Here is a 26,855-nt window from a genome sequence, read left to right as displayed (position 1 = left end):
ATTGTGTGATGATGATTAATCATTTTACTGTGTGAAAGTGATACTTTACTCATTGCTTAAGCAGGCTATACAAAGCTGTCAAGCATTATGATAGATGCTGATTATAGGATAGTGTCATAAACTATGGGAGGTAAATTTATGAGTGTCTCTTTCCCTACTTAACAATAACTTGTCTGTTAATTTATCTCTGGGAAAATTGACATAAATAGGGTGAAATTGCCAACTGAAGGCAAAACCACCATGTGAGACAAAGGAAAAACTGCCACTTGCCGGCAAAACAAAAATGCCACATATGGGCAAAACCACTTTGGCAGTTCTGCAAGCACCATCACACAAACACAACAGCTATCGTGGTGGGCAAACCTGCCATGGCAGTTCCACAAACATCATCACACATACGCAACAGCTATGACAGTGGGTAAACACACCATGGCAATTCTATAACATATACACAACTGCCATAGAAATTCTGCAACCATGATGGCACATGCTTAACCACCCTCTACTCCAATTGGCAGTTTCACAACCACCACCCTGCCACAACTGGCAGTTTTATAGCTGGCAAAACTGAAACCTGCTTTTCTCATTTTTCTCAAGTATATTTTCCAGTTGTGTTTTACCCCAAGTTGTCCAGATCAACTTCAAAACTGAAAAATAATTGAAACAATAATCGAATGATATTGAATTAATTAATAATGAATATACAAGCATATATAAAGGAATTACAAGACGGTGTTCTAAAGAGAATGAACTGTTAATCTAAACCTTCAACATGAAGCTAAAACACTTAAGCACTAAATAAAGCTAAAAGCTAAAATAAAGCAAACTATGTGTTCTTATAAAAGAAGCAATACTTGCACTTAAAAGACTAAACGAACTAAAAAGCTAAATAAGTCAACAACTAAGATGACGAACTAAAAAGATAAATGACTAACTAAATGACCATTAATAGAACCACTAAAAAGGTAACTGACTAAATTAATTATTCTACCCTCTCTTAATGGTCATTCTATCAATTAAGTACCCGACAAAAGACATTGCAGGTCTTTTGATCACAAACACAAGAACACTCTGTTGCTGCGAAGACCCTCCAAGGATCTGCAAAGTGGTAATGACCAAGAATAGCTGATTCCAAATGACTGATGTAACCCTCATACGCGAATTACTTAGCCTGAAACCATGATTTTGAGGAGAAATCGGCAAACCCTACAAAGAGCAACAAACACGATTTTGATAAAAATAGCCAAAACTTTTGCAGAAGAGTATTGAGCACTGTTTGCTCCAACAACTTCAAAACAGACTGCAAGATACCACGGTTGCAAATGTTCACCCCAGCAACTCCAAGTGTGACCCAAACTTGACTGCAACAAAGCACAATTTTTGAGGAAAAAAACATTAAACCCTGAAAAACAAGAACCCTCTAAAAGAGAATTCATGATTTTTGAGGAGAAAATTAAAAAACCAAGAAATCTAAGGTTACAAATCATCGTTTTTGTGGAAAAAAAAACAGTAAAACCCAGATAACCAAAATCCTACGCAAACATCACAAATTATAGATGATAATTTTTAAGGAAAAAATTTATAAACCCTACGAACAATTTTTGAGGAAAAAATTGTGAAAACCCTCAAAACGTCACGCAGCAAAACACTAGACATCATGCGGTAAAACCCTGATTTTTGAGGAAAAAATCAAGCAAAACCCTCCCATGATTTTTTGTGGCGAAAAATTAGAAAACCCAACGAACAAATTTTCAAGAAAAAATCATGAAAACCTTGGGACCTTTAGGACGAGAGGCCTTGCTCAAATCAATCTAATCAAGGAAATGATATTCAAATATCGTTAACATGTGTTGTTCCCAAGTGTTGTAGTTGCAGCCATTGAACTTCTGACTGTGTTCCAACATGATGTTGGTCAAAGATGCCATCACGAAAACCAAGGTTGAACAAGGTCAACCTAGTGAAGGCACGAGATAGAAAAATCTGATTAAAAATCAAAATAGAAACAATTGCACAAAGAATCTGAAACCTTGGAGTGGAATTTGAGGCACGAATCCCAATGCACAAATTTCAAGATTTGTTGAAAAACTCAAAAATTAAAATTTCCCTAGGACGCGGCAAGGCAAAAACCCTAAGCACTGGCAGCAATAAACTCAGAAGGTCAAAATAGTCGCAGAAACCCTAAATCTGTCACAGCAAAAATTGTGGAAATCGTGTCAAAGAAAGCTAGGAAAATCCGCGGGTCGCCAAAAAGAAACATCCGCCAAAAATCGCAAAACCCTAAATTGTGAAATCCCACAAGAAAATCGCAAGAAAAAAAACGCGAAAATGTACTGCTACCATCGGAAAAAGATGTTGAAAAATCACGATTTTGTTTTTGCTCGGACAACAAAAAAAAACACACGGAAAACAAGTCGAAGAATGTCCACAAGAAAACGTAAATCGCGATTTTTCAAATAAAAAAATCGTGCGGAAAACAACATTGTGCACAACAAACCCGAAAATCGCATGAAGCGGACCCAAAAAAAACGCAATTCAGATGCACACAAAAAAATGGGTTTTTCCAAACCCGCGAAGCCTACAAAAAAACCACAAAATTCGCCCTACAAAAAAAACTTTTGAACACGAGCCCTAGCACGCCCAGCAAACTTGCAAACGTTCACCGAAAAACACCAACAATTTTTTTCATAAAAACAAATTGATAAAAAAATATCTAGAAATAAATTCCAAGTAACTGCTTGCGAATTTTTTATTAAAAAAATTTAAAAAATTTGCCAAACTCTATAAAACCCCATCCTTCGATACCATGAAAAATAATTGAATCAATAATCGAATGATATTGAATTAATTAATAACGAATATACAAGCGTATGTAAAGGAATTACAAGACGGTGTTCTAAAAAGAACGAACAATTAATCTAAAGGTTCAACATGAAGCTAAAACACTTAAAGGGCTAAATAAAGCTAAAAGCTAAAAAAGCTAAAATCTAAAAAGCAAACTATGTGTTCTTATAAAAGAAGCAACAGTTGCACTTAAAAGACTAAACGAACTATAAAGCTAAATAAGTCTACAACTAAGATGACGAACTAAAAAGCTAAATGACTAACTAAATGACCATTATTAGAACTACTAAAAAGGTAACTGACTAAAAGAATTAATTATTCTAATAAAACCTTCTGCCCCCTGTACATTTTGTATACTTTGTTCTTGATTGAAATTTTTCATAACGAGTGTGTTTTCAAGTCACAGAGTAAATTTGACCAATGAATGAAATTAGTGGCTTAGAAAGATAATCTTACTAACTTTTAAGATGCAATTTTGTGTCTTTGGCAGATAAAATTGTCCTATGGTTATGCTAATTATTATGTGATTGACAATTTCAATGAATTGTTAAATGTGATCTAAGGTCAATGAATTGTTGGAAGTGATACTGGAATACAGCTAAATGTTTATTCATTGCAGAGGGAGCAAACAATGTGAGAAAATATGTGAGATTGAACTTGAAAGTGATGTGAAAGATATCCAGTTTGATGAATGCTGTTTATGCCAATGTTTTAATATTTACTTTCAGAGAAGTTAATGAAAATGTTGTGTGCAGCTACTAGTGAACAAAAACATATTGCTCGTGGATATGTTTACAATGCTTCACTGCAGTGTCCAAAGAAAGATATGTGTGTCAACTATGACACCACCCAGCATAGGCATTCTTAACAATGGTCTTCAGAAACATCACATGTGGATTTCAAAAATTCAACACAAAATCAAAGCAGGTGATCAGATTGACCTGTAATGATAATAACCAAAAGCACAATCTCAAGGAATACACAATACAACTTTTCATTATACAATGAATACAAATGTTACTCAAAAAAAAAAGAAGAAATACCTGCGGCAGATTTAAGCTCGTATGTAGGCACAGTAAATGCTGACTTTCCACCGATTAAAACATTAGACACCGTTGATGATAAAACAGATGCCAAAATTATCATAGCAGTTGTAAAAGGAGGTGAGTTTTCTGCACGAAGCGGCCTCAAAACTGTTTCTATGGCAAAGAAGCAACCCGCAACTGCTGCATTGAACCCTGCCAATTTGAAGGAAAAATAAGAAATGCTGCATGAGATAAGTTTTAAATACTAATTTAGTAACAGGTCAGGTAGACAAAAAAATATATAAGTTTGAGAACACTGGGAAAGCAATGTACATTTGCTTGCATCTTGTGTTCAATCTTACAATACCTGCCTGAAATCATACTAATGTTCATGATGTTTATCCAGCAATCTAAGTAGGAATGTGGATAACAAATGGAAGACTTATAAGATCTTTGCTACCACACATGCATGGCTGAGCTTATATGTTCTGGGATAGCTCCAATATACATCTGAATTGGTTTTAGCATGTTTTCCATCAGAACAGACACAAATGTAAAACAAATTCAATTCTTTGAGTCCTTATCAATGTTATACATAGTATCAAGAGCGCAATTGATTTGCCTCAAAATATCATTTTTACTAAACTGTGGGAAATTTTTAAATTCAACAAATCAGGGGCACACTACAATCACAAGCTCCTCATCAGACGGCAATTATAGAAATTTTTAACATATATGACTTTGAGGTATAAATGCACAACAGTAGCATTGTTGCACTACTTGAACATTGTGAATTGGTGAAACTAATTTTAACATGTAGACAGAACCAAGAGAGCTCAAACACTAGCACGTTTCCTCTTATTAAAGGAATTAGTATACATTCATACAATTTCTTGGTAAAGCTTTGATAAGATTCTTCATTTTACTTTCAAGATATCTGAACTCAAATTTCCAAATGCTTGTATTATATTCTTCAAGAATATCATCTTTAGACTTTAAAAGTTTCTTCCTCATGATGAGCACCCACTTCATCTTGTAGCCATCAGCACAGCAATCACTCCACCTTATCACTGGACCATGGATTATTTGACAAGTTAATGCACATCATTGTAATTCACCCTTGAACATTCTATTTGCCTGAAGGCACATTAAATGATCAACAAAGTGTCATGTCAATATCTGTTCACCAAGTATCATTGTAATACACAAATATTCAGATACTTCATATAGATCTTCAGATCACAATTCATATTATCCTCTACTCTCCATAAGCATCCCACACCAACAAGGCATGAAAGGGATTTTACTATTTTAGCGTCAACCTTAGATTTGATGGCCATTACCCACCTACTTGTCTTATGATAAAACTATGATTCAGTTCTATAATCTGTATGCCATACCTTGGGGTCTCTGGCCCTTATTTAACTCCATGTTAATTCTTCTCAATATACACTAGCTTTTATGCAAAGCAGTCACTGGAGCTTTCTCAACTCAAAATTGTAAGCCCATAACAAATTTTTGTCCACCATTTTATATTTGAAACTCATATGCCTGTATTGTATAATGTTCAATTTGCCAAGTTATGTACATAAAATTGGATATAATGATACAAAAAAAGTCTCAAAAATTCCTTGAGTATCCTATTGACCTTCTCTCTTTTTTAACACTGCTTTTACCTGCCAATATAATCTTGAATGTACCAATACCAGTCAAGTAAGATGTGTCTAATAGAATTTAACTTATAAGTTATAACTTAATGATAGACAAGGGAGCAACAATAAATAATTGAACAAGAATACCAAGATTGCAAGAAAATATAATCATGATATGAAATAGTTCTACTAATTCAATATCAGGTACATAATCCTGGAAACTTGTTTTAGTTTTTGGGGACTTATGTAATGTAAACCATTTTTCAACTTATAAGAATTTAGATTCTAATCATCATTTTCTTAGTTGCTATCTGTTAACTGGGACATCTATAATCTATAATCAATACTCATCTACTTATTCAACTGTTAAACTTGTAAAATGTAACTAGATTATAATATCATAATTACATGATTATGAATTCCAACATTATCATGGCATATTAAGCTACTAACCAATACAACTTACAGTGGCTACTACAAAGCATATTGATGCCAAGAACTTTTAGACCAGTTGATTAAACTTTAAATTGGAAATAATAACAATGTTGCCTGATTTGTTATACCAAAATACTGCAATACAAAAGATAACTACGTCCCTTAAGACAACAAATATCAAATATGTGTGCAAATGGAAATCGCTGGATTGAATTTATCCTTAAGGTTCAAGATATCATGCCAATCACTATAAGTTGATTTGTAAACTCTAATAAAAAGCATTTTGCAGTCAAAATCAAGTAATTTTATTCATAGCCAAATGAAAATTCTTGTTCCAGCAGAAAGCTTAGGTGCTTGCAGAGAATCAATAAAGATTCCAAATAGAGAAGATAGGAGAAGGCAGTTACTGTACCTGATGAGATTCCAGCAGCTGCACCAGCTGCAACAAGAGCTATTCTTCTTTCCCTGTTGTTTTGCATCATTTCAGAACATCCATAAGCACATGATTTTCCGATGTCCACACTAGGGCCTTCTGGCCCTAATGAGCATCCTGTTCCTAGAGTGACAGCAGCTTGGATTGCCTTAATTGTCGGGCATAAGCCCGATACTAAATCAAAGCTCCGCCTTTGAGGAGGCCTTGACTGTTTAATCTGGTCAATAATTTCCAGTAAACCATGCATCACACCAACAATAACTCCACCAGTTAAAGGAATCAGCAATATGCGGTGCCAGGTATCAGCAAGTCTTTGTATTCGAAACCAAGCAGCACCTTCTTGGGGTGTCCCTGCCCAAGCCCACTCATGTATTGTATGAACCTGAAATTGAAAACTGAATATTTTAATTCCAGACAAATCACATTGCCATTATCGAATTCATTTTTTTATCATAAATATGTTCTTGTGACTTTATAATGCAAAAAGAAAAACAACCTGGGCCACAGACAGCAGATACTGAGCTCTGTTGAGCAACCCTTATAACAGTGACAAGTTCCAAGGAAATCCACTAGCACAAGTGAACAAAACAAAGAGAAAGATTTGAGTGCATCAGTTTAACCATGTTGAAAGGTGGTGTGCATTTGATTCAAATGCAATATGGACAATGTATCCGTATAAGCATACAATTTATCAGCTGCTTAGCACACATAGGAGTTAATAAATCATATGATTTGTACAAGAAGTAGAATCCAAGGCTCCACGTTAAATATATTAATCAAAAACAATTGTCAATCAGTTCAATAAGAAACTAGACCCATGAGAACAGTTAAAAATTGCTGAATTGATTTCTTGTGATGTTATTAATAGTTATAGATTTATTTCCATGTTTGAGATTCTTCTCAATCCAGATCAATGTCATATTGACCTTTGATTCTGTATATCAATAATGAGTGGTGAATGTGAACCCGTCATATTCAATCTTTTCACTATTCTGATTTTGTAGTTATTTTTCACATGTTAAGAGAAAACTATGTAATGTGTCTACTGAACAATTTACTTTGTGTGATAGATCCTAATAGCCATTAACAATTATCATTAATAACTAAATTAAATAGATCATGTGCACCAAATGCCTAAAGATGTACAGAATCTCCACAGTATTAATAATGTATGGTCAAAGCCAACATACTTTTGTCTTCCATAGTTTGCTATTTAAGACTTTATCAAAAGTAACCCTATTTTTTAGAGGGATTTAATTTAGTGATGCAGGTTCAAGTATCCACGGCTCCAAAAGATTCCAGTAAGAAAAATATTATAACACCACTAGACATTCAGTTATCATCAAAATGAATTGTCAAGTTATGAAGTAGCCAACTAATAGAACATTTAACCTTCAACTAGTCATTTCAGAGGTGCTAGCTTTGCTATTTTCTAGGTAGTTGACTCACTAGTACTTTGACAATGCCCCAACCTAATATTGTCTACAAATAAACTGTAGTTAGTCCATTATACAGCATCGAGTGTGGGATTCACTTGTTCATTCTTTACATTTTTTCTTCTTGAATGTTGCCCACTCAAAGTTGTTCTGATCTAATACTTCTGTCAATCAATATCTCCAGCTGGGCACTAGTACTATGATGATGCCCCAACCTAATATTGTCTACAAATAAATGGTGGTTAGTCCATTATACAGCATCAAGTGCGGGATTAACTTGTTCATTCTTTACATTTTTTGCTTCTTGAAGGTTGCCCCCTTAAAGTGGCTCTGCTCTAGTACTTCTTTCAATTGATATCTCCAGCCGGGCATCATCAAATTTGCATTATTATAATTTATGAATATCTGTTTGCATTTGAAATGTATAAGATTACTTTTACTATTCTAAATGCTGTTCACTCTTGGACCAGATCACTGTTATTATTCTGAATGTTTCGTAGTATATTCAACACTACATTAAAATGATTGTGGCTATTGGAATATTTTCCTTTTACTATTGGTATATACTATATCATAACAAGAGCTATGAAATCAGTGATTTGGCTAGCAAAATTCTGCAGTGCAGGGAAGGCTATGACTGTGAGGACACTTCAACTCTAAGTGAAACTATGCTACAAAAGAGTGTTTCTATTGGAGTAATTAGGTAATCACCTTAGTAGTTAATTAATCAATCATTAATTACTTAGGTCCCCTATTACTTTATTAAACTTAAGCTAAACTTAGGAGTGCTTTTCTATTATTAGATTGAGCTAATGATAGGTCATGTTGTCTCCTTGCATAGAATGAGCACACTTGTCGTGCTCTAACTTAATCCTCACCTAGGGCTCTATCTTTAAGCTTTTATAAACATTCATTGTAATCTATCCAATTCATTTTAGGTTAATCTCAATATCCAATTCCTTTTTGGATCAATCACTCTCAAGATTCCATAGCACTCAATCATGGTTTTATCTCTTAAGATGTGATAGGTGTTTTGGTTGCAGGTGATTTCTAGGAGATGTGGGGTTTACTATCAGCTCCAACATGGTATTAGAGCACCAGATCCAAATTCTAAGAGATCCGAAAAAATTTCAAACAATATCATTTGTTGGGTGTAGTTTGGAGAAAAACAATCTCTGAGTTTTGTTCACAGCCATGAAAAACCTTATACATGTTTTTTAGATTTTGTCAAATAGTGAGCAGATTTTGCAGATATTGAGCAGATCTTACAGAAAGTGCTATCAAAACAGCAAGGCACAGCCATTTTCCTTGCAAGTTGAAGTTTATTTTTTTACCAAATCACATATTTTGCTGGTTGGAATTAAAAATGCTTTTCGGGTTTTGTTGGCAGCATCAAAAAATTGTGTGGGTATCTGTTAATTTTTGCATACAATAGGTAAATTTTGCAGAAATCAAATCAGAAAGTGTGTGTTTGCTAGCGCTATTGACTAGCCAAATTTACCCCGTTTTTTTAAAATTCATAACTTGGGGCATATGGTGTCAAAATTGGGCAAACGAGATATCATTGGAAAGCTAGTTCTGAGCACTTTCCAATGATGCAAGTCTCATTCACAGATTTTGCTTCCAAGCTCAAAACTTTTTGCTAGTATCTTCGATTTTCGCAATTCTTGCAATGTTGGAAAGGTATTTCAGAGCTCATTAGATCCATTGATGCACTTTTTCCAAAATCTGCCCCAAGTACATTTTATCCAGTTTTTATGATTTCACATTCTGGTCAATTGCTTTGGACATTTTGGCACCTGGAAAGGATCTATTTACATGAGATGACTTCACTTAATCTACTTTACATGCAATGATCTTATTGGTCTCTAATATTTTCATTTGAGGTAGCATGGGTTTTTTTGTTCATCCTTTTGTTGTCAACCTGGCATTCTGACGCATCTCGAGTATCTTTATAGACTCATACCTTAGCCAACCACACTAGGGGGTAGATTAGCTTGGGGTATTATCAATAGTCATGTTGTTGGAGTTATTTGTTCTAGTGCTGATCCTGATACTGTGTGTGTTGTATTAGACATTGATTGTCCCCACACAATTTGGGCTTCACTTTGGGAGATCCATGGAGAGCCTCATATATCTCCATTCCCAAAGGATCCTCTTGCAGATTGTCTCATTCTTCTAGCACATGCAAATTGTATACCCTTTGATGATGATACTTTAGAGGAGGTTGAGTATATCATAGGTCTTGCATGCTTTGATGGTTCAGAGGCTTGTCTCCAAGTTTCTACTCCTCGCATTGAGACTCAATCTCCATCTTCTATTGTTCTTGAGCAGCTTGGCATTGCCACATCCTTTGCCCCCATTAATTCAATGCAAAAAGACATCCATCATCTTCCACACATAGCTACTTGGGATTATGCAAACATATCATCCTTGTTTGTGGAGTCTCAGATTGCAGATTTGGAGGAATATCTTGAGGACATTCATTTCCTCTTTGTTGACAAGTACATCATTGTTGTCAATCCACCATCTTCATCGCCCTTGTAGCTTGTTCTACATCACAGTCTACACAAGTTTCTAGATACATCATCTCATTCCACCATGTGGACACTTGAGCAATTTTCAGCGGCACACATCATTTGTATTTGGATTCTTGATTCTTCCAATTTATGGGAATGGCTTCTCCAATCAGCAGTGGATCTATTTCTTCCTAAGGGGAGAAATGTTGTTTGTATGCATAAATCACGTTCTATCTTTAGGCTTTCATCATTGGCATTGGAAGTACTTCCTTATGGGGGGATTCATATCCTCATTTTCTATTTTCTTTTAGGGGGAGAAGAATCGTACTTTTCTAACAAAAGCAGTCCTTGAGAGGTCACATCAAATCCTCCTATCCTTTTCTCGCTAGTGCATCTATTTCATTTTCCCTCTTTTGGAGAAAAGTTTTTTCCCTTGTGGTTTTCTCCTTTTTCTCTAGTTATGAGAGATTAATTTGCTTGTACATGCATACCTCATCAAGCCTTGTAGCCAAGACCCATCCATGCAATCATGCATCATTATTGCATTCATCATTAGGTTTTTAGCTTCTCCCAAAGTTGATTTTAAGGGGGGGGGGGAGGAGGTTTGGAGTAATTAGGTAATCACTTTAGTAATTAGTTAATCAATCATTGATTGCTTAGGTCTTCTAATACTTTATTACACTTAGCTAAACTTGGAGTGCTTTTCTATTATTAGATTGAGCTAATTAAAAGTCATGTTGTCTCATTGCGTAGGATAAGGAAACATGCCATGCTCTAACTTAATCTTCACCTAGAGTTTCATCTAGTGTTTTATATTTATGCTTTTATCATCCATTGTAATCTATCCAATTCATTAAAGGTTAATCTCAATATCAAATTCCTCTTTGGATCAATCTCTCTCTCTCAAGATTGCATAGCACTCAATCGTGGCTTTTTCTCTTCAGATGTGATAGGTGATTTCTTGGAGCTATGAGGTTCACTATCAACTCCAACAATTTCTAATACTCACAATTCTATTCTTAGTAGATGTTGGCACATTGAACCACCTGTAATAAAAACTATTCATATCCATGAGGAATTTGGGGGTTTTTACCTCAGTATGGTTCTATAAAAGAAAATGAAAAGGAGTTCTTAGCTAGTAGACATAGCATTCATTGGAAACCATATGAATCTTTGGTTTTTCAACCTCCCATCCCTTCTAGCTATTTAGCCTAGTCAAATCTTTTGCTTGTCCAATCCTATACTTAACCCCAAGCACTAGAGTTGTAAGATTTCCACCAATAGAAAAACCTAGAACCTGTTATGAAAACTTAGAAGCTAGAGGAACCAAAGGCTAATCAAAGCAAAGATCATGGAAGAAATCCCTAATAAATATATATCCCCACACATAAGGACCATGTAGCATAAGAACTAGCGAGCAAGACTATCAACACAAAGTACAACCAATTCTAGAATACTGTGATCCAATGGGCAAGGCAATGCCACCTTTGTGGTATAAAATTGCAAAAAAAATGAAGTTGTCTAGTTCAAAATCATGAAATGACCAAAACCTAATGCAACCTTTAACAAGCAAACCAAGAATAAGGACACGAACCTAGTAATGCCATTTATCAACAATAGCAACATAAGCTTGTGACTCAATATCCATGAGAATTATGGGTGCATGTCATTAGTCAACAATGCTAGTGGATTCCCCCATTCGTGGGATTCATGGGTTCAACCATTCCTCTTTGTAATGTCCCCACTTTGAAATAGGATTTAATAATAAAATTAAAATACAAAAGAATAAAAGAATAAAAATAAAATTAAAATATAAAAGAATACAATTAAATATAATTAAAATTTAATTAAGTTAATGAATGATCAAAAGGCATGAAATGAAAAGTTGTGACTCCCTCAAACATAAGATATAAAAGGGAGAAAAGAACCTCATTTGTGAGGGAGGAGAAAAGAAACAAGGAAGCATGGGAATCAAGGAAGAGTCAATGGAAGAAGGAAGGAATGGGAAGTAAATAAGGAAGTGACTCTTCCAAAGGAGGGCAGAAATTATGAAGGGTTGTGACTCATTCAAAGGGTGGTAATTGTGAAAGGTTGTGACCCTTATGAAGAGGTGTGACTCTCCCTCACATTGGAGGATATAAAGGGGAGATCAGTTTGGGGAATAATATATTATTCTCAAGGGCAACAATGAATAGTGGTGACTCAATGCTTATGAAAGGTGGCGACCCTTCTACCAATAAAGTATAAAGGAGAATTCATTCCAAGCATTGAAGGGGACTTATCAATCAATGGAGAAAATCAATACAATTAACATCAATTCTAGTAAGAAAGCAAAGAATCTTCAGCAATCAAATACAGATCAAACCATTCAACAATAGCACTCATCCAAAAGAGCAGTGTTCAGCTTTCAAAGAGGGAAACAACATCGAATTGAATTTGTCCAAATTACCACAGCAGACTGAAAATACGTAACCTGCAATAATTCTACAAGTTTAGTGGGCAAGAGTGTCCTCCCAAAAGGGGACATTACACTTTTCCAACATAGCTCTAATCCAATGCATTCCACCACCCAATGGTTGATTCAAATTGAATTTTGTCAGTCCCTCATGGGGCAATCCAAGGCCATCAAGCATTAAAGGTGTAATCAAGGATTCTCAAGGTAATATGATCAAAGCTACAACCAGGTACAAACAACAAAGTGAAAGGAAAAGCTTTCCTGCTCAATCTCCTACTAATTAAATCTTGCAATATTGACACAATAATGATTGAGGGCAAGTCTATGGCAATCATTCTATGTTATACAAAAAAGACATTCAACTAATTGGAGAATAAATAATATTTTGAATGAACTCAAGGAATACTAGATGGCTTATCAATGCATCATCCTACTCTATCATGCATTGCTATTGTAAAGGATATAAGATGGCAAACTTCTAATCAAATCATGGGATCAATGATAATAATGAACTAATCATTAGTAACAACATCTAACATTGGCCTAGTCTTAACAAGATTTGAGATAAATAATAAATAATATCTTTGCATTGCTATAACTATTCCACTTTGCATCCCTCAACTTCATTAACAATCAATGCCCACAGGCTGGAATGGTACTTCCCACACGTTTGGATTCGTTCAAGAGGACTCCTTTGACAAGTTACAGGTTCTTGAACATGTCTAAGGGCATCTTTCTTGAGGCCTTTCCAAGAGTACTTTTCTCTTATTTGCTTATAGGTTTTGTAGTACCCCTAGTGACCAGCTCAAGGATTGCTATGGTATACCTTGATGATCTTGTCCTTCATTTTTGAGTTTGGCACAAGGAAAACCCTATTCTTGTACAGGATGAGTTCTTCTACTACCTTGTATTCCTCATTGGGTATATTTCCTTCTAGGATGCCATTGGCTTGTGGATCCTTGACGTATCCGAATAATGTCGTTCTTCAAGTCTGCTAAGATGCTTGTAATGGAGTTCAAGTGGGGTCATCGTGACAGCGCATCTGTGACGTTGTTTGTCCCTTTCATGTATTCAATATGAAAGTCATAGGCTTGTATTTTGCTTACCCATTTCTACTACCTATCATTTAGATGCTTTTGATTCATAAAGAATCTTAAGCTATTATGGTCGGTTTTAACAATGAACCTCCAACAAACCAAATTTTGTCTAAACTTGGTAAGTGTGTGCATGATGGCTAACATTTCGTTATCGTAGATGGAGTAATGTCTTTGGGCTTCAATGAGTTTGTGGCTTTCGAATGCGATTGGATGTTTGTTTTACATAAGGACTGTTCTAATGCCTTCCCCCAAAGCATCACACTCTAATTCGAAAGGTAATGTAAAATTGGGAATGGCTAGGACGAGGCACGAGCTCATTATCTCCTTCAATTTCTCGAAAGCTTGTTGAGCCACTTCATTCCATGAAAAGGCTCCTTTTTTGGTAAAGTTGGTGAGTGGGGCAGCAAGTTTAGAAAATCCCTTGACAAATCATCAATAGTAGCTACATAGCCCCAAAAATCACCCTGGTTGTGTTAAGAAGTTCTCGGTTGTGGCCATTCCTTAATGACTTTAATTTTTTCCTCATCCATGCTCACTTCTTGTGCATTGATTTTATGGCTAAGGTATTTGATCTCTTCAAGCCCAAATTCACATTTGGAGGCTTTGGGATATAGTGATTCTTGCTCCAAATATCTAAAGCTTCATTAAAATATCTAGAATTGGGAGGTTCATCCCATGCACTACTGTAAATCAAGATGTCCTCAAAGAATATTAGTAGGAGCCTCCTTAATTGTTTTCTGAATACATGGTCATGCATGATTGAAATGTTGCAGCGGCATTGGTTAAGCCAAAAGGTAGGACCGAAAATTCAAAGTGTCCATAGTGACATATAAAAGTTGTCTTGGGAATATCTTCTTTCCTCATTCTTATTTGATAGTAACCGAACCGTAAACCAATCTTGGACAAGTATTTTGCTCCATGGAGTTCACCAATTCTTGGGATAGGGTAGCAATTTTTTATTGTCTTTTTGTTCAAGGCCCTATAATCTATGCACATTCTCATAGTGCCATCCTTTTTTTTACTAGCACCACGAAAGAGGCACAAAGACTAGAACTAGGCTGAATGTAACCCATCTCAAGCAATTCTTTGATGGTTTTCTCAATCTCTTCATTGAAATTTTGGGGATGTTTGTAAGGTGTAGTTATCACGAGCTTAGCCCCTTCTTTCAATTCTATGGTATGTCCAAACCCCTCTTTGAGGCTAGTCCTGGTAGGATATCGCCAAATATCTTCTTGTGTTTATTTAAAATGGGTTAAATATTGATGTGGATGACCTTGCCTTGGGGGAAAATTTTGTCGAGAATCATACATTGTACGGCCCACTCCCCTTGTCCGTGTCTAAAAATCCTTTCCATCCTTTTGAATGAGATTACATTTCTGAGCCCGCGCAACACTTTTTTCTAGAAAAAACGTGACGGTATTCCGAATCAATTTTTTTTCCGGTTCAGTTTTTTTTGGTTGCAGATTTCGTCTGATAAAATATCGTGATTTTTTGGCACCCACTTTTGTTAGAATAATAATTTCTTATATTGTTAATGGTCAACTTAGGTTGTTAGATTTCATTAATGTATCTACAGTATTAGGTAGATAGAAGTAGGTAATATCATTAATTTCTACAGTGTTTTGTATTTCTATAAATTGCAATCTTTACCAGTTAATATGAACTAAGATATTTTACCAACGAATCTGATTTTCACATGGTATCAGAGCTAGGGCACAGAACTTGTTTTTCTTAGAAAATCTGCACGTTTTTTAACGACCTAGGGTTTTGACACTCTGTTTCAAGGCGAATTTTTTTTTCGATCGCAGATTCTTGGTGGGTTTTTCGAAACCTCAACTGGGTCACGATCAGATTTTTTGGGTCAATCGAAAATTTTACCTCAAAAACTATGCTAGGGTTTTGAGATTATATCCTTTGTTTCAAGTCAAAAAAAAAAATTATTTGCAGAATCTTTGTGGGTTTTTCAAGATCTAAACTGGGTTGTCATCAGATTTTTTCGGGTCTTCCGAAAAATTTCTGCCTCGAAAACCATGCTAGGGTTTCAGTTTTGCCTCTGAATCCGACTTGCAGAATTTGTTTCTAAAAACCCTTTGTTTTCATCCTCTGGTTTTCATGCATTCATGCCTTCACCAATTCAACCTTGGGGTACATGATGGCATCGTTGGCGAACATTATTCTCGAAAGCAGCCGGAAGTTCAATGGCCACAACTACAACACCCGGAAGCAACGTATGTTGACGATTTTTTAGTACCAATGTCTTGATGTAGTTGTTCTAGGCACGTCTCAACGTCCAGACACTGCCGGAAAAGATTAGGACAAATGGGATGAGCGCAACCAGGAAGCCATCATGCTCATCAAACTCTCTGTTACTGATGAGCAGCTACCTCAGGTAGCATCTGGCAAAACTGCGAAGGAAATATGGGATCATTTGAAGAGTCTTCATGAAACCTCTGACAAGAGCCGAGCATTCTTTCTAAAGAACATGCTCTTTTCGATTATGATGGACAAAAGGACACCTCTACAGGATCACTTGACAAAGATCAAGGAAACTCGTGACCAACTTGAGGTTATTGGTCGAAAAATGGAGGAAGAAGATATGGTGGTCATTACTCTGAAGAGTCTCCCATGCTCGTATGAGCATTTCATTGAAACACTCAATATCACTTCCACTGACGTCGATTTGAAGTTTTCCGATCTTTGTAACAAGCTTTTACAGCAAGATCGGTAGCGCCAGCAATTTGGAAGCAATACCAGTTCCACCTCCACCAAGCAAGCGTTCTCTGCAAAATCTTCTGCGAAGAACAAAGGGAAGGCTCCATCTTCTCAGTCAAAAGGCTCTGGTTCTTCTCAGGACAGCAAGAAGAAGAAGAATGTTCAGTGCATTTATTGTCACAAGTTTGGTCACATGAAGGCCAAGTGTCAAATTCGATTGGCTTCTGAACAAAAGAAGCAAGGAGGGTCTCAACAGAAAGCAAATGTCACCGAACACCCCGAGCAGAAAGAATCTGCTTTCTATGCTTTTATGGCCAAGAGAACAACAGATCAAGTACACTCTTATGCCTGGTATATTGATTCAGGAGCTTCGCGGCATTTTACTCATCGTCGAGATTGGTTCACGAAATTTGAACCATTCTCAGATTAAGTAATCTTCGAAGGAGGAGAAGAGTACACAGTTGTTGGTAAGGGCACTATGCAGATTCACTCAGGAGGTAGAAATTTAATTTTTCTTGATGTCTACTATGTTCCGGGCATGGAACATAATCTCCTCTCAGTCAGTCAAATAATGAGGCATTCTCCTCAATTAGATGTTGTCTTCAGTTCTTCCATCTGCAGCATTGTCGATAGGGAGACTCGTACTACAATCGCTATGGGACTTGAAGATCATGCTTTGTATAGACTTGTTGATTCCGATGATTCTCAAGAGCATGCTCTGGTTACTAGGAGTACATCCATCAAAACACTTTGGCATCAGCGTTATGGGCACTTAACGTGCACTATCTCTCTCAGTTATATCGAAAGGGTTTGGTTGCTGGTCTACCTGAGATCCAACCTCAAAATCATGGAGTTTGTGCAGCCTGTCAAGCTGGGAAGCAGCATCGGACACCATTCTCGGATCGTGATTCTTGGCGAGCCTCCAAGGTCCTTCAATTGGTTCACGTTGATGTATGTGGGCCAATGAACGCTCCATCTGTTACTGGTTGCAGGCACTTCTTGTTATTTGTTGACGATTTCAGTTGTAAAATGTGGGTGTATTTTCTGAAAAATAAATCAGATGTGTTTAGTACATTTCAGCAGTTTAAGGCCTTAGTTGAGAAAGAATCCAGTTCTCAGATTGTCACTCTAAGGTCAGATAATGGGGGGGAGTTTTGTTCCAATGACTTCTCTACATTTTGTGCTACACATGGCATTAAGCGCCAACTCACCACACCATACACCCCTCAACAGAATGGTGTCGTTGAACGTAGGACTCGCACCATTACTGAAATGGCTCGTTCTATGATAGAGCATCGAAATGTTCCTAAGAAATACTGGGCTGAAGCAGTTTACACTGCAATCTATCTGCTAAATCGGTCACCTACACATGCCATTGAGAAGATGACTCCTGAAGAAGCTTGGTCAGGCCGCAAGCCTAAAGTGAGCCATTTGAAAGTCTTCGGTTCTACAGCTCATGTATGGATTCCAGACGCCAAACGTGCTAAGCTGGATTCAAAGAGCCAAACACTTATGTTTACTGGTTACAGCGACAACCACAAGGCCTACAAGTTGATTGATGTGGAGACAGATCACCTCATTTTCAATCGTGATGTTGTGGTTGATGAGACTACTGGTCCATTCATGCCTCCTACTACTCCTAGTCCTGCGACTCCGTCTATGAAGACTCCTGATGTTGGTGTTTGTCTTCCTCTTGGTTCCCATGATGGGAGGGCTTTAGAGCATTCTGACTCTGAAGATGAGGAATCTACCGATCCAACACCACCTGATTTTTCACAAGGTTTTGCATCTAGATGATTTTGTTCTGGAAACTCTAGGGGATGTTATTCCTCCAATGCCAGATGCTGATACTTCTACCCTCCGGCCTAAATGGTGGGCCAAGACTATCGGAGATCTTCATGATGATGAGCTTATTGAGGGCAGATCTGCTCGCAAAAAGAGAAAGCAGCAAAATACAGTCAACTTTGCACTTATGGCCAACATCCACAGCATCCATGAGCCCCAAATGTATTATGAGGCTAAAGGCATTCCTAAGTGGGAAAAGGCTATGGAGACAGAATACCATAGTCTTCTGAAGAATAACACTTGGGTTCTTTCTGATCTGCCTCCTGGGAAGAAACCTATCAGCTGTAAATGGGTTTACAAAGTCAAGTATCATGCAAATGGTACTTTGGATAAGTACAAGGCCAGATTGGTTGCTCGAGGTTTTACATAGCGGGAGGGCATTGACTACAAGGAGACTTTTGCTCCTACTACCAAAATGAGTACAATTCGTCTTCTTCTCGCCATTGTAGCTCAATTTGGATGGAAACTTCATCAGATGGACGTTAAAAGTGCATTCCTCAATGGTGACTTGCAGGAAGAAGTTTATATGACTCAACCTCCTGGCTTCAAGGTTCCTGGTAAGGAACATCAGGTTTGCAGATTGGTAAAAGCCCTCTATGGCCTGAAGCAGGCCCCTCGGGCTTGATACTTCAAGATTGATCAGTATTTGGTTGAACATGGTTTTCAGTGCAGTCCCTCTGACACTAATCTGTATGTCAAATTGTCTGGTGATAATATCCTTTTTCTTGTTGTCTACGTGGATAACTTGACCATTATTGGCAATTCAACACATTTGATTACAGCCATCAAACAAGACTTGTGCCAAGCTTTTGACATGACAGATTTGGGGCTTATCCATTATTGCTTAGGTGTTGAAGTGTGGCAGACTGATGACAGTATCTTTATTTCACAATCCAAGTATGCTCGCAGTTTGCTGGATAAGTTTCGAATGCAAGATTGTAAACCTGCTTCCACACCTATGGAGAAAGGGTTGAGGTTATCAACCAAGTCTGATTCACCTGCAGTAGATGAAACAAAATTCAAACAGCTAGTAGGCAGCCTCATTTATCTCACTGCCACTAGACCTGACATCAGTTTCGCTATCAGCTACATCTCTCGCTTCATGATAGCTTCAACAGCTGATCATTGGATTGTAGCGAAGCGAGTGTTACGATATGTGAAAGGCACTTCAAACTATGGCATTTTGTATACTAGGTGCAACGATCCAAAGTTGATTGGTTATAGTTATACTGACTCGGATTGGGCAGGATCGGTGGATGACAAAAAATCCACTTCTAGGTACGTATTTAGTTTGGGTACTGGTGTCGTCACTTGGAGCAGCAAGAAGCAATAGGTCATGGCTCTTTCCTCGATCGAAGCCGAATATTGAGGAATAGTCAAGGCCGCATGTGAGGCAGTTTGGCTCCGAAGGATGCTCTCTAACATGCAGATGCCACAAAAAGGTCCTTCTCCCTTGTATACTGATAATCAAGGGGTGCTCAAACTGGCCAAAAATCTAGTCTTCCATGAACGTACCAAGCATGTTGAACTTCATTGTCACTACATCCGCAAGCTGGTAGAAGACGGATCAGTTCAGTTGCAGTATGTTCCGACAGCGGATCAGACTGCGGATATTCTCACCAAGTCTCTGAGTCCGGATAAATTTGTAAAATTCAGGGGGCAACTTGGTGTTTTTGATAGATTGACCATTAAGGGAGGGTGTTAGAATAATAATTTCTTATATTGTTAATGGTCAACTTAGGTTGTTAGATTTCATTAATGTATCTACAATATTAGGTAGATAGAGGTAGGTAATATCATTAATTTCTACAGTGTTTTGTATTTCTATAAATTGTAATCTTTACCAGTTAATATGAACTAAGATATTTCTGTTCATGGCGGTTTTTCGATTTTCTACAGTCCTTTCACGTGATTTTCGCGATTTTTGTGTGCCTTCTTCTTCTCGTGTCTTTCGCGATTTCTCTGCTTTGTTTTTGAGCTCACGACAAGCTGTCTAGGGTTCAAACAAAATCGTGATTGGTGGGGTTTTTTATTTTTTGTCCCTTAAAAAAATTAACCGGGGGGTTTATATTTTTTATCCTTAAAAAATATCTGTGGGTTTTGATCGATTTTCACCTCAAAACTCATGTTGGGTTTTGATCGATTTTGCTCCTCAAAAATCGTGTATGTTCATCTGTAATTCGCGATGTTCATGTGGGATTTTGGGTTTTGCTTGATTTTATCCTAAAAAATCATGGGTACAGGTGTCCCTGTCTTAGTGTTTTTACCGTTTTTTCCAAAAAAAACGATGCTTTGTAATCTTCAGTTTTTGGGTTTGGCGATTTTTTCCTCAAAAGTCATGGCTTCTTGCAGTCTGTCTTGGGGCGTCGTACTCATCTGCAAAAGTTTGTTGAGGGTTTGCCGATTTTTCTTCAAAAATGTAGATTAGGTTTCATCTTCATCTCGATGTCTCTGCCTACAGGGAGTGATACCTCTATTACCCAACATCAAGTTGGACGATTTGTGATGATTTTTTATTTGTAGAGATATCCAGAAGTTCTACAAATTTTGGGAGGGTCACTGGCAAACTCTTGTTGAATAACGTTCTGAGAAGAAGGGGCAGCCTTCTCTGTTTTTCTCAAGGTAGTTAGAACGATGACCATTAAGGGAGGGTATTAGAATATTGTAATGTTTCTTTAATGGTCATCTTAGTCGTCTTTAGGTAGTTTCTATTTTGGCTTCAGTTTACGTTTGTTTCTTTTAGAAACATCGTCTTGTATTTTTCTATTTAAGAAGACTTCATCTTCATTGATTAATACAACACAACAACATCGAATATTTTAATAATAGCAATTCCATCAGCTAATGGCTACTATAAAGCCCTTAAAGTCCTTATTTTCCGATTTCGGTTTTGCAACTAAATTCTTGTCAATATTGTTGTAGGATGCCCCACTATCCATGAAGGTGAATACCTCCTGTCCCTTTAGAATACTTCTAATTCAAAAAGGGCAGTGTTTGGAGGTTTGTGAGATGGTGGCTAGGGTTCCATGCTCGTCGTCGTCGTACCTGGTCTTCTTGCCTTGCTTGGATTTTTTTTTGCTTCTTTGTCAAATATTGCTTTCATGCTATGTACTCAGCTTCCTTTTCAACATAGATGTTCGGGTTCCCATTGTTCTTTACACATGAAGCACAGATTTCTCTTTCTTAGGTTATCTCATTGTATTTTAAGGTTTTCTCTATTGCACACATGCCCACACTTCCATTTCCCTTTACAATGAAAACATGTTCTTCCTTTTTGAAGTTCCTTTTTATGCCAATTTTCCTAATGGGGATATTTAGTGTGGTGTTTGACGTAAAATTCTTAGTGTCGGGCTTGTCTTTTGATGATGTAATTTCTAACTTTATTGCCTTTTGGATTGGTTCTTCCAGAGTTGTAAGATCGATGGGCACTTACCATGCCCCTGATTGATTCTTTTAACCCTTCTACAAATAGGTATGTGTGTCTCTTCCCACGGATATCTATTTGCAAGGTGAAGCCCATTGGCTTCGTGTCCCCTTGCCCTTAACTAGCCTTTAGTTGATTGCAACACTTGGAGATTAACCATGACTTAACTAAAATTCACCTGATCTTTATTATTTCTCAATCCACTGGATATTGTGTTGGCATCGCTGTCTTATTGCTGATGTAGATTGCTGGCTTGCATCATCTTCTATGGGAAAATCGTGAAGTCTTAGGTTAAGACGATTTTCCAAGTGCTGTGTCTTCTTATTCAAGATGGGGTCGTGACAGATATTCTCACATTAATCATATAATTTGCTGCTGTCTGTTAGGCAAATCACTCATAAGATGCAAAAGATTGAGCAAGAAATTCAAATGTTAACAAATCCATGCAGAACTTTTATTTACAAAAGTTGTCTTTTGAGTTGATCACTGCAGGCACTACTTTTCAAAAAGCAATAGTTATGGCATTTTATGCCCTTAAAGATAAGGTAATAGTAGTTCATATGGATGATGTCGCAGTCTTCTCCAAGACAAATCTCTCAACCCAAAGAAATCAATCTATGCAATAATGGAAGGAAAACTCCTAAGGCACATTGTGTCAAAAAAGGGCACAAAAGGCAACCCTATGCGTGTAGGCATTACAAAATCTCAATTCCTACCAGCAAACCCAGGATGAACTCATTTTTCAGTACGATAAATTTCTTCATAAGGTTTATTCCTGATTTTGTTGAACTAACGAGACATACTGCAGCAACAATGAGAGGTAGAACTTCATTCAAATGGAACGTTGAAGCCAAGACAGCCTTTGAATATGTCAAAGAAAATATAGGGAACGCAACTGTGCTAGTGCACCCAAATTTCCAAACGGAACGTATCATTTGCAGCTATGTATCTTTCAGCTATCCAGCTCCAAGAAATAATGTATTTGTTGCAAGTATATTTTGAGAAATAACATATGATTTGCTACCAGTTCATGTATATTTTGGCAAATTTAATAACTACAGAACTTTGCCTCACATAAATAAATGCATCAAATGTTGCAGTTTAATTGTGGGGAAACACAATGGACTTGATATTATCTCATGCACATTTCGCCAAATTTATTTAACTTCAAAACTTGGCCTCGAAAAAATAAATGCATCATTCATTCTAGTCTAATTCTGAGGAAAAAACATTGGATTTTCTTCCATCACAAGTACGTTTTGGTAAACTTGATAATTTAAGATCTAAGCCTTACAAAAAAAAATATATCAATCATTGTAAGCTAATTCTGAGGAGAATCATAGAATTACTACTACTATAAAGTATAATTCGATGAATATAATGCCTCCACAACTTGCTGAATTTATTCTTGTTTAGAAAAGAACGCTTATTGGGGATCTACTTTTTAAATTTTCTAAAAATGGCAAAAAAATAGCCTGTAACAAAGTCAAACCCCTTACTCCATGATTGAAGGCTGCCACGCATAACCCTGTAGCCAATCCAAGCAGGCATCCAATTAGCAGCAGAGCCCATTCTGGAGGTGCCCCTTCGCCAAGCCGGTCATGAGATCCGAAATTCCCAGATGGCAATCGCTCCCGTAACAAAATTTTCCTAATCAATTCCCCTTTTTTACCAGACCTCCTCCTGTCCAAACTTGACCTGCTGTTCCCTCCTCTCTGTGCAGCCTCCAAATCAGATTCTGATGAACCTGAGGATGAATGTGACCTTATCAGGACCTTCTGATCACTGTGATCCTCTGACATCCTGAAAAACCCTAATCCTAATTCGGCCCTGAAAATGATCTAACCCCGGTGGTTACATCAAAATTGTTGAGCTGAATAATTCTACAGCCAAAGAATAGACACAATCTTTTCCAAGAATTGTTCCTCGCTTAACCGGGATCATGTCTAGGTGATTTTATTAACCGCGTAGTCAACCTAGGGTTTAAATGCTCTTGTTGAAATATGGATCATGTTAAATGTAAGGTGTTCATCAAAACGGTGAAGATGGAAATTGGGTGCCTAAATTAAAGCCCCCTTATACCCAGTAAATGCATAAATTGCCTCCTGATTGTGCAGAATTAGCTGTAAAACCTTAAAATGTTCAGTTGGTTGGAACCGTGGGGAGTCACTGTCAAAGCATGGCGTGAAGCGTCTGCATATGACATGAAAAATTGGCTCCACGAAGTAATCCGCGAAACAACGTTTCAATATTCGGTAGTGGAGAGTATATTCAGCTTAATTTTTATTTCATTTTTGTATCAACGCACAGGCGCTAGTTGTACGTAGTGTACCAAAAAAGCATTCACATTTTTTATTTTAAAAAAAAAAAAAAAAAAAACTCTTTCAATATAGGTAAATTATGTAAAATATATTAAATTTATTTATTATTTTATTTAAAAAATTATTATATTATAATTAGTGTTAAATTATTATTATTATTATGATATTGTAATTAATATTAAGATATGGTTATATTATTATGTTGTAATATATTTCTATTGTTTTTATATTTTTATTAAACTCTTTACAAAAGTAAATAAGGTTTTAATATCAAATTATTATTTTTATATTTTTATTAAACTCTTGACCAAAACAAAAAAATCTATTGATTACATTTTCGATATTTCATAATTAATAATATTAAATTGATATAATTATGAATTGATTGATTAGTTAAACTTAGATTGAGTGATGGTTGAGAGATGGAAGTGAAGATATAATTAGCATTAAATAGTTAAAAAATTATTTAATTGAGTGCATGAGAGGAGAAAATAAATAAATAAATTATTTTCTATGCATTTAGGCATCACAAACATGTCAAAAAAAAAAAAAAAATCATTGAAATAGATATTAAATAACTTGCTAAAATTAAATTTCAAAGATGCATTTAAACATATCACTATGAAATTAAATTAAATGTACGTGTAAATAAAACAAGACTTATTCATCAACACGAATTAAATAACATATTTAAATGAGAAAGGAATAGAGTTTACTAAAGTTTATGCTTCCCAATCTGGAATCTCATACAAGTCTTAGCATTGTCTTTGAGAAGGATAGCATCATCGAGATGTTTTACCTCCAACCACAGACCTAGCGGTCTCCTGCACACCTTCCTGTCAGAAGTGGCCCTACCCTTCACGAGGGTAAAGACACGGGACTAGGTCTAATTGTTATCTAAGCCTGGTGTTTAGAACCTACACAACTCTGTTCTATCACACACTATTGGTACCTCCTTACTAGTATGACCTTTTAACTTAGATGTTTATTTGATTCATGTGAATTGACGGATGCATGCATAGCATTGCACCACCTTGGCCAAGGTTTTATAAGTTACAAGCATAAAATCTGAAAAGATTATAAATCCAGAAAACTAGTGGAAATGAATAGATATCTAAACTATGAATGCAAATGATACGAAATCAAAGTAGCAACACAGAGTTAGTCTCCAAGAGAGTAATGCAAATGCTAGAAGCAAAATAGCATTAAGAGGATGCAAAATCAAGAGATGCCAAATACAAGTCAGGTAGCATGCTTTTATAGACCAGGGAGAGGGAAGAGGTGGCAATACCGACCAATCAAGAGCAACCATCTCTTGGACTAAAGATAGCAAGTATCTTCCCAAGATAGAAAATGGATGCACACATGTAGGAAGGTGACACCTCATAACCACTCACCTAATTAAGCATGATTTATTAACCTAAGTGAGATTAAAAGAAGTGTAGAAAAAACCTAAGAATATAGGGAAAAAATAAATTGCCCACTAGGAAATAAAAACCTACACTAACACCCCCCCCCCATAAGCGAAGCTTAGGTGGATGTAGAAATGGGTCCCGGCAAATCAAGCCTGATGAGGTACCCATGTACATAAAATTCCCCCAAAAAGAGAGAGAAAAGAGACCCCCCCAAGAGTAGAGAGAGTTAGGACTCTGAGTGAGAGGAAGAAGCCCCCCCAGAAGATGAAGCATCTCGCACCCCCAACAAAGCTCGCAAATGAAGGAACTTGCTCTTAGTGAAGGGTTTGGTGAAGATATCAGCAACCTGCTCGGAAGTCGGACAGTAGCGAAGGTCGATGACGTGGCCATGGATGAGCTCTCGGATGTAGTGCATGTGGATCTCGATGTGTTTTGTCCGCTGATGATGGACCGGATTCCATGAGATCTGAATGGCACTTTGGTTGTCACAAAATATGACTGATGGCCATCTAATCTGGATACCAAACTCGGTGAGGAGATTTTGAAGCCAAATGGCCTCAGTGGCGGCATTCACAACCCCCCGATACTTGGCCTCAGTAGAAGATAGAGCAATAGTAGACTGCTTCTTGCTCGACCAACAAACAGGACCTGAACCAAGTGAGAAGTTGTAACCTGAAGTAGATTTGCGATCTTGAGAATCGCCCGCCCAATCTAAATCTGTGTAGCCCACCAAGTCAAGCTCAATGCCCGCTGCATAGTGAATCCCAGAACTGTGAGTACCCTGAATGTAGTGAAGGATTCTCTTGGCTGCTTTCCAATGCAGCTCATGAGGCTCCTGCATGAATTGAGAGACCATGCCTACAACACATGAAATGTCAGGTCTCGTATGAGTCAGATAAATGAGACTCCCAACAAGCTGTCGGTACAAAGTGCCATCAACAAGTGGAGAAGAACACTAAGCCTCAAGTTTGACTCCAGAAAGAAAGGGAGTCAGAGCAGGCTTACAATCAGCCATATGAAACCTCAAGAGCAAATCTAGAGCATACTTGGACTGGTTGATGGTGATCCCTGAAGAAGACTGGTAGATCTCAATCCCGAGAAAGTAATGCAACAGGCCCAAGTGAGTCATCAAAAACCTGTCATGAAGGGCAGTTTTGACAGCCCCAATAGTGGACGAAGAACTCCCTGTGATCAACAAGTCATCAACATACAGAACCAAAAATAAGAGTGAATCATCCTGTTGCA

The 26,855-nt window shown here is 37.0% G+C and overlaps 1 protein-coding gene across 1 annotated transcript in view; it reads right to left on the bottom strand.

Annotated features, from left to right (window-relative positions):
* Positions 1-24,174, bottom strand: part of LOC131071982 (chloride channel protein CLC-f) — a 69,018-nt gene extending 44,844 nt beyond the window's left edge. Inside the window, exons 1-3 of the mRNA XM_058007981.2 lie at positions 23,374-24,174; positions 6,366-6,768; positions 3,885-4,079 (exon numbers count right to left, since the gene is read on the bottom strand). Of these exons, the coding sequence (XP_057863964.1) occupies positions 3,885-4,079; positions 6,366-6,768; positions 23,374-23,676 (901 nt within the window). The 5' untranslated portion in view covers positions 23,677-24,174. The remainder of the gene's footprint in view (positions 1-3,884; positions 4,080-6,365; positions 6,769-23,373) is intronic.
* Between the last annotated feature and the right edge of the window lie 2,681 nt (positions 24,175-26,855).

Source organism: Cryptomeria japonica, chromosome 1 (assembly GCF_030272615.1).
Source record: "Cryptomeria japonica chromosome 1, Sugi_1.0, whole genome shotgun sequence".
Classification (NCBI taxonomy): domain Eukaryota; kingdom Viridiplantae; phylum Streptophyta; class Pinopsida; order Cupressales; family Cupressaceae; genus Cryptomeria; species Cryptomeria japonica.
This window is presented reverse-complemented; position numbering and strand designations above follow the sequence as displayed.